We start from the raw sequence: 13,736 nt of genomic DNA on the forward strand, positions 1-13,736 counted from the left end.
CGCTGGAGTTTATATATTTTGTATGATTACATTAGTTTAGCTAAAACTTAAATAGCAAAATTTCACATTAATTGTCTTATTAAAATTACCTAAAAGTATCAGTTTTAATTTAATTATCTATATACTATATTCTATAAATTCTTATTGAATTTAAAATGATTAATCAACTAACAACAATTTTATAAAAGAAATTACATAATTAAACTCAAAGATTAATATAAAAATGTATTTGAACCTCATATGATAGTCTGATGGTTAAATATATTTACCACCTTAAGTGTTACCTAAGTTTGAATCATACTAGTCACGTTTGTTATTCGATTTTTATTCTATTATTGTAATACACTCAAAATATATATAAAGAAAATGTTTTCCATATTATTTTTTTCTTATTTTGATATTTTTTTTGTCAAAATTGAAGTCTAAATTAAATCCTTTTTTCATAAGTCGGTCACTTCGTTTGTTAACTAAATCAATGATGGATATAACTCAATCATCAAGTAACAGTAGCAAAGATGCCACGTAAGCAATATCATATCATTATTTATGTCAAATAATTTCAAAAAATAAAAAATAGATAAATTAAATTAAAATTTAAAAATTCTATAAAAAATTATAAATAAGTAAACCATATATAATTTTAAAAAATAGGTATATTAATATTTTTTTTTTAAAAGTTCCCTCTCCCCCGCTCTCAGCTCCCTCAACTTGCACAGATGAACTGGAACTCAAATTACTAAACTATTCAATTCTCTCAACAATGCAACAAGGTAGAAATTTCAAGGGGGAGCTTTTAGGACGGTGAAACACTGGCTTGCATTCTGAGGGTAAAACTATTAAAGGTATCTGAGATAATATTAATTAGGGTAATGTCTCTTGAGGGAAAGATGTTGCTGACTTGGTTTCTATTGGAACTACTTATAATTCTCAAAGATACTCTGTAGGAATCTAAGAAGTCAATTAGATTGATTGGGTGGCCAGCCAATTGTCCACCTTCATCCGGCTAATGAAAGCCACACAAGTCTCCAACTAGATACTCCGCCAACTCAACAACACCAACAACGGGACCACCGTTTTTGCACCGACCGACAGTGCTTTCTGAAAGACAAGGTTTCCTACACCGTAGATGGAGCTAAAGACAGTTTCAGAAATTGTGCACGAGATTAAGGATAAGGTGTTGGAGACTGCACGTGAAGCCAAAGACAAGGTCATAGAAACAACCCGGCAAACGAAGGGGGCTATCGATGGTGCTTGCGGCAAAGAGAAAGAGGAACAATGCTGTGGAAACAGCGAAAGACACAGCCGAGACGCCCTGGTGTCATATAGTGAACAATGGTTTTGGTCAATGCACCAGATGCTTCAAGCTTTTAATCTTTTGTTATCCTTTTTCATGGTTTTGTTCAATTCACTGTATTTCGAGCCTAAAGCCACAAAGGTACTGATTTTCATATAGCTTCTTTTGCTCAGTTGTAGTAGTTACAATATTTAGCAATTCGTCCCAGCCAGTTTTGCTTCTTTCTGCAACTGATGATATGGGTGATGTAGGTTATGTTGGAGAGAATAGAATGGAAAAGGAAGAGGGAGAGATATCATAGCTTTTTCTAGGTTCGTTGGACTGGGTGGAGCCGGAGATGATGTCAGAGCCAGTACCGGAGCTAAAGACAGAAGAGGCTGTGGTGGCGGTTCCAGAGAGGGAGGAGACGTTCACCTTTATTTATTTTTAATATTTTTTTAAATTTTTAATAAATTTATTTTTTTATTTTTTAAATTTTGTTGTTGTTAATAGTTAATTTCGGTCAACTAACAATTTCTATTATCGATTTAATTAATTATTTTTTATCATTAAAAATTCAATTCGACATGACATGATAAAAGATTCCCATGAAAATTAAGTTTAAAAGCTTAATTAATTTTTCATTTTTTGTTAAAGACTATGTTCACCTTAAACTTTAATTTTATAAACAATGGTAAACAAGTAGTAAGCGAAGGGGAAAAAACTATTTGGGGGAAAATTATGACATTAATTATTAAGATGTTAATTTTTATTTTTATTTCATTTATAATAGTAAATAAAAAAAATCTAAATTGCATGGGATGGCTCATTTTAATTTTTAACTTCTTTAGTGATTAATTGTGAGGCATCTTTGACATGTCATTAAATTTATTTTTAGGATAAGAATGTTATTAGGTCATGTTAAATATTTTGTATCATTTTATTTGATAGTAGAAAAAAAAAAGATGTATGTTATGTTAATTTTATATAATATTTGAGTTACTTCTGTGTATTTAAAGTATTTTGATTTTATATTTTAATTTTTTAACATAATTATAACTATAAATTTATATATGCGATTATACTTTGATATGTTCTTACGTAAGTCGTGTGCTTATTAATCTTTTTTGTTACTTTATGTTTTGCATAGCCTATTATGTATTAACTTATAATATATATTTGCATTATTTTGTTTAATGATTCAATTTAAAGAAAAAGAATTAAGTGTCTGTACTATGTTCTGATTATGTAAAGATAAAATTTTATATATTTGTTTTATGCTTATATATTTTTGGTGAAAATGTTAATAATTAATTATTTTTTAATGTATATCAATTTTTATAAATGACAGAAGTTTTGTTAAATAATTTGATATTTTAAATTTAAATTTAAATTTAAATTATTTAAAATTTGAGTTGTTAATGTAACGAGGGATCATATTCTAACCATAATAATAATTAAAATTTATCCCACTTTAAAGGAGAAATGGTGAAAAGTGAAGGTTGGTAACGAAAAAGGTGCAAACTTTTGGGCTAATGGGCGGTGGTGGAAACAACTAGCTAGGCATCTTATACTTATTCGATTGCTACTTTTGCTTAACTACCACTAAATTACTTTACCTTCTTAACCCATTAACATATTAATAAAAATCATCTCTATTATATTCTCCATAGAAGTGGGTGATGATGATTAATGCCGGTTCTATCCAATAAATCGAGTTGGTGAATGAAGAGTAAAGAGAGATGGACAAAATGAGTTATTTGTACTTTCAATAAAAAAAAATTATTTTTATTGTAAAATGGTATGCAATGTTGGGTTGTTTAATTCTATTTTTATGAGGTATAAATAATAAATTTTATTGTAGAAAAACTAATAAAATTTCGTGAAAATTTCATAAAAGGTTAATGTATAAACAACAGGCAAATCTCTATAAATTGTCTCTGAAGATTTCAGTTCTTGACAAAAAAATTCTCCTTTTTGGTGGGGGAGTAAGTGAAATTTACCTAAATACCCTAGAGTAGTGTCCCTATTGTCTAGCGTAGTTATAAAAGGAGACGAATGTTTTTACGACGAAATATCTTAATGATTCCCGTTAAAATGTTTTTATATGTAGTAATCTAGATTTTTAATACGATATGAAAGAAGTGTTTTTTTTTTTTGCGTGAATGATATGAGAATTTTAATTATTTTTATTGTGTTTATATTTATAAAAATGAAAAAAAATAGAATGTATATATAAAATTTGTTTCATATTTTTTTATATAATCTTAAAATGATCCAAATCCGTATCCCTAAAAAGGAAGATATTAGGCACTTAAAATTAGTTTTCATATATAAATCTGTTTGATACTATTTTGGGTTGTTCCTGAGATTAATATATAAAATTATTCATATTTGATCAAAATTAACAAAAACAATCACATGAGTTATAAGAGAAAGGACCTAATTAAACACTTTATGAGTAAGTAGTAGATAGTGACATTACAGCAAAATGCCTAAAAACACACCACATGAGAACTGATCCAAGTGAATTGGTTTTGGAATTTGCTTTTTGCAAATTAAACAGCTGTTCATTTGCTCCTTTTTAACGCTACCTTTGACTCTTGCCTTTTCTACCATTATCTTCCCCTATTACTATTCCCCTGCATAAATCGGACCACTACTCTTCCATGAAGTTTACAACTGTCTATCATTAGAAGATCAAAAAGAAGAAGAAAAAGACCCTCTTTTCTTCTCTTCAATTATATCAAAAGAAAACATTTTTCTCTTCTTTCGTTTTTTTCAATTCATAGAAACTATCACCAAAAGGAATGATGTTGAAGTTTTTTGCATGGTTTATAGCTTTCTTATGTACAACTGCCCTTTCATGCAGGAAGGTTGAAGGTTTTCCTATATTAAAATCTCAAGATTCCTATCCCTCAAAATCCGTAGCTCAAGGACATGACATTCATGGTAATAAGGATTTCATTGTTTGCTTGTCCTCTTCATATTACTTCCCCTGAAACACAGTTGGAATTTGAGATGCAGATGCAGGTCTAAACCGGACAGTTAGCTCGGAATCGGAAGCAAAAGGCAACGACAAAGACGAATACTACAAGCAGCAATATCACGAATTTTTTGAGTCAGATAAAGCAAAGAGTGGAAAGGGCGCATACGGTGGTGCAAATGTCCCCCACCACCATCAAGGAAAAAACGCAGCTCCGTCACTCGTCAGCCCAACTTGCTTTCTGTTAACTGCTACGTTGCATGTAATATTGACTGTTACCCTATCACTTCCAGGTTTACTTCCCAAGCTCTTCTAGGCCATCATATATCTTCTCCCTTATTCATAACAGTAATAATCATGAATCACCAACATCCCCCACAAACAAATGAAACAGGAAAATAGACAGATTGAACTTTCTGCCTGTTTGGAGTTGTAGTTTTTTTTTTTGTGTGTGTGTGTGGATTGAGTATGTTGATTTCAGTAAGGAATTTGATTATTAGAAGTCTGTCCATGTCTTTTGTATCCGTTCCAGCTTTTTTCTACTTTATATACAGGTTTCTCTATTATATTACCTATGAAGTAACAAATGTCTATCGGTAATTGGCTATGCCCAGTTGAATTGGGATCGGTTCTAAGTATAGCATCAAACACTATATTTGTTTGTTTAAGGGACAACTATTTGGTAAACGGCCGACGGCAGGGATAACAAGTTGTTGAGATTTTTTTTTTGGTAGAAAAAGAAATAATTAAATAATTACAATAGATAAATTATACTTAAGAGGTGATAGACTTGTGGCGATCTCTTTCTAATAAAGCTCGTAATCAGAGCCGGTAAGACTCTAAATAAGGAATCTTGTTTTACTGATTATTTATATTGTACAAATTATTTAGGTAAAAGAATCTCTCTAGTTAAATTGATTCTTTTCAAAAAAAATTAAAGCAATTTAGTCCCAACTAATTTTTAAAATTAGCAACTAAGAATAATTAAACACAATGTTAATGTTTTTTGTCAATTGTACATATCTTTTATTGGTATAATAAAAATTTAGCCCTCAAAGTTTACACGTTTTGTCAATTTAGTCTTAATTTAACAAATTTAGCCTACAATATTTACACATTCGACAAATTTGGTCCTTGATTTAAAGCCTGCAATATTCAATATTTTGTCAACATTTATCCAAAATATATAAACATCAAGGGTTAAATTATTATATATACCAATAAAAATATGTATAATTAATTAAAACATTAACATTATGATTAATTGTACTTAGCTACTCACTTTCTAAATTGCTCTAATTTTTTTAGAGGGATTGGAAAAGTGTTGTTACCAATTTTTATAATTTTATAAAATTTATAAGTATTTGTTAGCAAGACATGAAAGATAAAATAGTGGCTTAATGGTATTTTTGGCCCTTAAACTTTTTTTAGAAAAGCAATTAAGTTCCTTTGAACTCATATCACCCAATTGAGTCTTAAACTTATAAAACAAACTACATTGGCCATTTTGACTAACGATCGATGATTGTTACAGAGTTGACACCACCGTTAAAGGTTCTAACATGGTGTTCTATGCCAACGATAATTGTTGACGTCAACAAAAATAAAAATAATTTTTTTTTTGCTGGAATGAACCTAGATACATATGGAATTTTGTGGAAAACCGTATTCGTTGTATATATAGCTTGGAGGAAGATCTTTCATACCTTTCGAGATCCACCCTACAATATCGGGTCAAAAAGCCAAAATAAATTATTTTAGCCTTGTAAAAAGAAAATAGATTCTTGAACCCCTTTCACACTCATGCCACGTCGAGGTATTGCAGAAGAAAAAATTTGCAAAATTTGCTCCAATTTATCGTAATTGATTAGTTAACATGTTGGTTAACCATATTCTAAAACACGAAAAAAAGTCATTAGCTTATTAAATTATCTATCGAGCCTTGAAAAAGATTCAACAAAAGACAAACAAATTCACTATCCATTTTACGTCAAGCAATACGTAGAGTAACTCCTGATATAGCAGTAAAAGCAAGACGTGTAGGTGAATCGACTCATCAAGTTCCCATTGAAATTGGATCCAGATAAAGAAAAGTACTTACCATTCATTCGTTTCAAAGCTTAATTTTTTTTAATTTAAAAAAATATTCTTATAAAATTATTTTTTAAAAAATATATAATTTTACTTAAAAAATTACTTAAAATTTATAATAATATTAAATAAAAATCAGAAAATTCAAAAAAAAATTAAAATTTCATAATAATAAAAACCATTTAAAAGTTAAGTTCAAAATTCTAGACAATTTTTCTAAATTATATAAAGTTTAAAAGTCAACTTTTAAATGATTTTTATAATTTTAAAAGTTTTATTTAAATTTTTATAAATTTTAATAATGTTTTAAAAAATTACAATTTTTAAAAAAAATAAAAATTTTAAAAAACTAATCTTTGAAAAGAATGAACTAGGACAATCATATATCCAAGTTCATTCCAACAAAAATTTACCAGCCTGGCACCTTTTCAGCAACTGTGACTGACATGGAGTGCCATGTCTGTATTGTAACAATCAACACTAATTAAAGAACTTATTTAGTCAATTTTATTAATTCATTGCTCAATTGAGTATAAAAAATTTGCAACAACTTAATTGTTTTTTTTTTTAATTTCAAAGGCCGAAAACACTTAAACCTACACACAGTCCATGTCAACTTACTAAGCCATATGTACGGCCATGTATAAATAAAGTGTCACATCAATATAAAGTAATTGTAAAATAATTAAGGATAAATTATCTCGTTAAACACCCTAAAATAAGGTTGTTCATATTTTGGTTGCTTTAAATTTTCTTGTTATTAATTTAATCACTATTTCTATAAAAATTCTTCAAAATTATCATTAAGTCGTTATCTCATCAACTTATTGCTGATTAGACCTACCACATCATATTTTTTTTCATGATATTTTGTTAAAAATGTTACAAAATTTTAAGTTAATCCTTAAGTCTCCCCACTATCTTTTTTGTCTTCTCTTCCAATCTCAATACTGAATGAGTATGAGTTTTTTGGCCATTACTTTCCGAGCTCCATCACGGCATAACCACCGCCTTCTTCTCATTGGAACTGAAATGCTCTCAGTTAATAAAAAATAAGTCGAGTAAAGAACCAAAAATTAAAAAAGTAACCAAGGTGTCAAAATGGTTACCAAAAAAATCTGTTAATGAGATAAAGATGGGGTCATCATTTTAAACAATTTTTTTAAAGATAATAATTAAATTGAAAAAAGAAAATTTAAAATAATCGGAATAATAACGATTCTATTTTAAAATGAAAAGCATGGTGAGTTAAAAAGCAAAAGTATTATTATTGGAGCAAAAAAAAGGAGTGGAATAATTAAGTGTGCGGTAGGATTAATGCTCTACCACAATGTAATTGAAACACGGATTGCGGTGAGATTAAATTTAAAACGAATGGTGTACACGCACTACAACGTGGGTGTAGGGATGCGCAAACCTTGTATCCTGTTTACCCAACTTTGCATACACAGATAAAAACAATCCACATGTAACTAAAAGGATACATCATATAGATGTTAGTTATTTCCAATTTTCTCCCCTCCTCTTGTGAGCTAACGTTGTCACAATATTCAACAACATCGATATTGAACCGAAATTAGTAATACAACAACATCGATATTGAACCGAAATTAGTAATACAACTTGTCCAAAGTTTTTCTTTTTTCTATGCACAAGCATATGGCTTGTGACCAGTGAAGTCTGAATTTGAGGTACATTTCAAGTGAATGTGAGACTTTATAACATAAACAAGTATTAAAAAAATTGGGAAAAAGGAACGTTTAAAGACTACATGGACTGTATACGAGGTTTCCTCTTCCTTTAAATGTCATAAAAGAGCTTCTCAAACACTTTCATGTGTTCGGTTTGCAAGGAGATGGCAACTGATAAGCTCCCATCATTGTTTGGACTTGGTAATACGAAAGATAACCCTTCATAAGGAATTCCACCAGGGCCCATAAATATGGGCCTGCCCCACCCGAAATCTGCATCATGGATTGGTAGCCTAACCCAGCTAGTAATCCCAAGGTTCGGACACCTGAAAGTATGAGCACCACGTACAAGTGCAGACAAATCTGGCTGAAATTCCAGGTAATCAAGGGCTGACCTTAGATATTCATCATCCATCCGAACCAATGCATCATGAATACGGCTCGCAGCGTACCATGTTGGCTTTGACAGTAGATCCCCTGCCACTGCTATTGGGGTAGCAGTGAAGATCACATTCCCAAAGTAACCAGGTGGGAGTGGGGGGCGCAACCTTGCCCTTCCATCAGTGGCAATGTACAGTTTAGTCCCTTGATCATCTTCAAGTCCACGTGCCTTGCAGACTGATCTCCACACATGACCTGACAACATCTCGTATGAACTATAGTTAACATCGTTACCATCTTCCTTGCACTTTGCTTTGAGTGCATTGAGTTGATCCCGGGTCAATTTGAAAATGGAGACTTCTGTGCTTTCAGAACCGGTGGACACGGGTGGAATCTTCATTGCCGGTGGTGGTTGATATTCGATGTGGTGAAACACAGGTTGTGGGGGGTCCCGGGCACGAAGAAGGGTCCGATCAATGAATGGTGGAATTGTAAGGTCAAGACCACGAGCCATATCAGACCATGTGTTGATGAAGTGAAGACCAGAATATCCATCTGCTGCATGATGTTGCATGCCAACACCTAGTGATGCTCCACCACATTTGAAATATGTGACCTGAACGGAGTCGAAGCCAAAAACCACATTTAGATAAACTCCACTCTAACTGTAGGTAAAAGCTTCTTATTACATATTTTGTTTCCAAGGTTCAACAAATACATGCACTAGAGCGTGAAATATAAGTACATTCAATGCTGAAAAATGGGGATTACCCTAACTTCAATTAGATCAAATCCCTGGAAATATACAATTAGATTTGACCATATTGATCATAAACCTCTGGTTATTAAAGGTCAACCAATTTTGAGCATGCAGGATGCAATTTAATGGATCCTTCTCAAAGATAATAACTACAAGTATGACATAAGTCATTCTTATCCACGTAAAACTAAAAAGGCTGTTTAACAATCACTTCAACCTATATCCTTGAATTCAAAGCTGTTTAAGTAGGTAGATCTCAGTTACCACTTTCCATGTTTCAACTAGGGATTTATTAGGTGGTCTGCAACCACCAAAGAACCCTCAGCCTATAATGAACACGTTTACTCAACCTTTTTAGTTGGACCGCATTTATCCATGACCTACAAGATACAGGTTCATCTTTAAATGTGAGCCAAGTATTTCCACCGAAATAGAACTAGGCTTTTGCTAATTACTTCACCCACTCCACTGAGGTTGCTGCATATTCTGTTTTCTCCATAATAATGATCATACCTTCTGGACCTGACTTCCTAAAATATGACCAAATGAAACGTTTCTTCTAAGCATCACCACAGAAGGAAACAGAGTCTCTAAACGCTCATCTACCTAGAATTTTAAACTGTCAAACACAGCATTGAATTGCCTATCTCTTGTCTGCACAGTACCATCTATCATAAGGTTATGCCGGAAAACATGTAATGTTGGGCACATACCCATACATGAAGACTACACTAACTAAACACACCAAATTATGATCCCTCAATCTCAAAATGCCAAATTCTTATGCAGGGCAGGCAATAATAACTATTCAACAACTTAAGAAAGTTATGCTATGAAAACTAATGGTCCATGTATACAAGGTACATAGCTAACATATTCAAACTCAGACTTAGGAAAGATTATTATGTAAACTTACGTTATACAGGATATTCCATGCTCTCTCACATCAAAAGGCCAAAACTAAATGCATAAACACAGTGGGATGGTTGGATGCTGCCCGCCAACTACAACAATTTATTTCCTTCTCTGAACATGACTTTCATTCCACTAAACTTTTACCCTATCAACCAAGCAGGCAGTTGGGACTCGCCCACCAATATAGCTATCGTGTTTAATAGGTAACCCCCAACATAGCAACTTATAAAAGGAATTCTAGGGGTACTGATTGGTGATGTATACTCTTTTTTTAATCTTGCATTTCGTAAAACTTTTATGGTCCTCCTAATTGGTGTTTATAAGTCATGCTTAAGAAAAAAACAAGTCACAGATTGCATTTTTCCGACCCTTGAATAAATTGACACTGGTTTTAGGTTCCGTTTAGATTACACTTTTGCTATTTTGCCTTTTGCATTCTTCTTTTAAATAAAACGGAAAAAAAAAAAGAAGGAAGAAGAAAGCAAAAACAAGGAAAGAAATAATTAACCAAACCAAAATAATAAATTCTTTGGGATAAATAAAGTGGTTTGTATTTCATACACAATCCCATCCCATCCCATTTTATGTAAATCTATAGAAGGTTAGTGAAATATAAATCCTAGGTAAATTTACAATAAATATTTATAACATATTGTTCTCCTTTCCTGATTTTTTTATCATTTTAAATATTTATATTTATATTTAAATTTTTGATTGAATTGATGCCACAAACACCAATTTAATTGAAAAATTATTAAAATATTTTTTTATATAAAATAATTTATATTATTAATAAAATATTTTTTTCTTTTTATATTTTTACATATAATAAATAAAAATTTAATCAGATTTAAACTCGTTACATAATAAAATTTAAAGATTCAACTTTGTTGTTTCAATTTTTATCTAAACTTCAAGCCTGTAAACAATGGTTTAGGAAAACGCTATAGCTATAATCAGACCAGAAGATATGGCTCCACTCAATAAAAATAAATAAATAAGAGATCAGGTGAAAATCATTACCTGCAAAACCAAGAGTGGATACGTGGAGATGCCACCGGAATAATCAACGGTTGGGATGAGCTGCCTGAGCTCCAAGGTGGGTGCAAAATCACCAAAATCGTCAATAACAGAATTAGTTTCAGCCTCAACAAAGAGCACCCCTTCGCCATTGCAATCGATCTCGATCCTTCCATCCTCGTCCCTCTTCAGCCGCCCCGCCATGGGGTAAAATGGCACCAGGGCCTTGCTCAACGCCTCCTTCATCACCTGCGGATCGAAGAAATTGGCCGCTCCGTTCGGCCTGTAGAAGTAAACGCTAGGGGTGTGGAACCTTGGTACCACCAAGTCCACGTTGGCGTTCCAGAGGCTCCGCCGGGGAGTCTCCCCCGCCGGCCTTACCATTGTTGATTCTTTCACATTCACAATCATGGTTGTAGTGCTGGTGGGATCCACTGGGGGGAAAAGGATTGGTTTGCTTTTTGCCTACAAAATGAATGCCAACTAAGTTTCAGTTTCAAATTCAATGTTGCATCAAAACACAAAAGCAGATAGATTAATATACTCTAAAAGGGACAAACAGGCCGCTCGGACTTAATTGTCTTTTTCTGAATAAACAAAAGCGTCACAATCTCAAATCTACTAAAACATGAGAGATTCATAATCTGATCAGAGACCGGGGACTGAATTGTAAAAAGATAGATAGTTCCGTATTCAACAAAAATAATTTATTCGTTAGTCCTTATTACGTGGCTTTGAATAAGAATTAGAGTTTTCACCTGATTCAATGTATTATTGAATATTAAACTAATAACATCAACACCACCAATTCATCTTTCTCCAGAAAAAACGAAACCATATACTTAGTTCCATGTACCACACACACACAGAGTATAAGAAAAATAGATATTTTGAAATTGAAATCAACAGATAATCGCCTTTCCTCGGTAGGATTTGATACCTTCTCTGGTCTCTGAGTTTTTTTTTAAGAGAAAAAAAAGTGTTCCAGTGCATTCAGAATTCCAACTCAAATAACCATGGCTATTGAAGAATATATACATATAGAATATAAGCAAGCAATGAAACAGGATGGAAAACCCAGAAAGTAAAACAAATAAACAAAAAGCTTGATTACTCAAGGGAATCGGAAAAAAGGAACCTACAAATCAGAAGTAAATGCAAAGGAAGAAAAAGAGCAAGAAAACGGGAGAGGAGTTGGTGAAAAAGGTGGTGAGCACTGAGGAGAAAATTGGAGGAGAGCTTGAAATAATATAAGCGTGGAAAAAGGCAAAGCGAACAAGAGCGGCATTTCATTTGTCACTCACCTACTCCCGCCTACTTAAATTGACCACTCAAAATTCGCCACCTAGCTTCCTTCTTTGGACTTTGACTACTTTTCTTATCTCGCCCGAATACCCGAAAAATGGATTTGAAGAGAAAAACAAGGCTCATATTTTAAATGATTCGGGTCTCCTATAACAATTTTGTCTAGACCCGATTCAAATTAGTTGTTTTATTGTAGTTTTATTTGAATATTATATAATTTTTTATTTTATTGTTAATTTTTTTATTATTTTAGAGATATTTATTTATTAAGATATAATTATCTTAATATTATTTAATTATAAATATTTTTAATATATTTTTGATTTATTAACAAATATTTATTTTAATATTTTTAGAATATTTGATATATTATTATTTTTAAATATTTGTATAAAAAATAATTAAAAAATTTAATATGAATGAGCCGAATCGAGCTTAGATGTAGCATTTTTAATCTGGGTCTAACTTGAACAAAATTTTAAACCTATTTTTTAAACTCGACTCATTATCAAGTCTATTTTATACTTTGTAAATATCAAAAATTATATTTGAAGAAAAAATAAAATATTTCATTTTAAAAGAAAGGTTTAGGTTAATACGTCACTTCAAAACTTAATTTATTAATTTATATTTTTATTTTTATTTAAATAAAGAGATTAGTTAGTTTACAAGGTAGGGTTAGATTACTCTTTTTTTTTTTTAGATAACACGCCAGGCAAACGAACTGTAAAACTTAAATGCAATTTTTGCCAAATGTATGATTACTTGAGTGAGTTTTTGAAAATTAAAAAAGAAAAGTTATCAAAATATGAATTCTTTTAATCTAAATATTAAAACTAGGAGTTTAAAAGATGAATAATATACACAAACCTAACAATTGGCAGCAAACCAAAGTATTGGTTGCAATTTGCATAATACTTTTCTTTGCGCCTTACTTGGAAAGTCCTTCAATTCAATTTTACCGGGGAAAAAAAGGAAAAAACACAACCAACCAAGTTTGGCCTTTAACCAGAAACTCGGTCAACTCTCCTAGTATTCCTGTTTCAAAGGGCTTAAGACTAATCCAATTTTTGTGCCCAACGTCAAAGGTGTGTCACCAAATATGAAATCAAATGAGATGAAAATTTTAATATAATTTTCTATTTTTTTATAGTTAAAATATTAATTATGTATAAATAAATAAATAAATAATTTTATATGGATGTAACGAATTCTTATTAATATATATAAATGCATATAAAGAAATAAATCAACTTTATGATTTTCCAACCAAATTCCTTATTTTCAAACCAAACTAAGAAAATCATAAATGGG

The 13,736-nt window shown here is 31.3% G+C and overlaps 3 protein-coding genes across 3 annotated transcripts; 2 read left to right on the forward strand and 1 right to left on the reverse strand.

Annotated features, from left to right (window-relative positions):
• The first annotated feature begins 737 nt into the window (after window positions 1-737).
• LOC121229329 (uncharacterized) lies at window positions 738-1,863 on the forward strand. The gene is made up of 2 exons (XM_041113358.1): window positions 738-1,435; window positions 1,546-1,863. The coding sequence occupies exons 1-2, from the start codon at window positions 1,127-1,129 to the stop codon at window positions 1,603-1,605; spliced, it is 369 nt and encodes a 122-aa protein (XP_040969292.1). The 5' UTR covers window positions 738-1,126; the 3' UTR covers window positions 1,606-1,863.
• A 1,943-nt stretch (window positions 1,864-3,806) lies between these two features.
• LOC107906400 (uncharacterized) lies at window positions 3,807-4,830 on the forward strand. Its single transcript, XM_016833381.2, has 2 exons — window positions 3,807-4,225; window positions 4,301-4,830. Exons 1-2 carry the CDS (start codon window positions 4,084-4,086, stop codon window positions 4,573-4,575), a joined length of 417 nt encoding a protein of 138 aa, XP_016688870.2. The 5' UTR covers window positions 3,807-4,083; the 3' UTR covers window positions 4,576-4,830.
• A 3,096-nt stretch (window positions 4,831-7,926) lies between these two features.
• Window positions 7,927-12,394, reverse strand: LOC121229330 (shikimate O-hydroxycinnamoyltransferase). The gene is made up of 3 exons (XM_041113359.1): window positions 12,260-12,394; window positions 11,121-11,582; window positions 7,927-9,038 (listed from the first exon to the last, which is right to left on the reverse strand). The coding sequence occupies exons 2-3, from the start codon at window positions 11,526-11,528 to the stop codon at window positions 8,151-8,153; spliced, it is 1,296 nt and encodes a 431-aa protein (XP_040969293.1). The 5' UTR covers window positions 11,529-11,582; window positions 12,260-12,394; the 3' UTR covers window positions 7,927-8,150.
• Between the last annotated feature and the right edge of the window lie 1,342 nt (window positions 12,395-13,736).

The sequence above is a fragment of the Gossypium hirsutum genome, chromosome A05 (assembly GCF_007990345.1).
Source record: "Gossypium hirsutum isolate 1008001.06 chromosome A05, Gossypium_hirsutum_v2.1, whole genome shotgun sequence".
Lineage (NCBI taxonomy): Eukaryota > Viridiplantae > Streptophyta > Magnoliopsida > Malvales > Malvaceae > Gossypium > Gossypium hirsutum.

Coding starts and splice junctions, on each gene's coding strand:
- LOC121229329 (XM_041113358.1), top strand. CDS start 1,127: ATGGAGCTAAAGACAGTTTCAGAAATTGTGCACGAGATTAAGGATAAG. Junction 1,436..1,545: donor TCGAGCCTAAAGCCACAAAG/GTACTGATTTTC, acceptor TGGGTGATGTAG/GTTATGTTGGAGAGAATAGA.
- LOC107906400 (XM_016833381.2), top strand. CDS start 4,084: ATGATGTTGAAGTTTTTTGCATGGTTTATAGCTTTCTTATGTACAACT. Junction 4,226..4,300: donor TCAAGGACATGACATTCATG/GTAATAAGGATT, acceptor TTTGAGATGCAG/ATGCAGGTCTAAACCGGACA.
- LOC121229330 (XM_041113359.1), bottom strand. CDS start 11,528: ATGATTGTGAATGTGAAAGAATCAACAATGGTAAGGCCGGCGGGGGAG. Junction 9,039..11,120: donor ATCCACTCTTGGTTTTGCAG/GTAATGATTTTC, acceptor GACTCCGTTCAG/GTCACATATTTCAAATGTGG.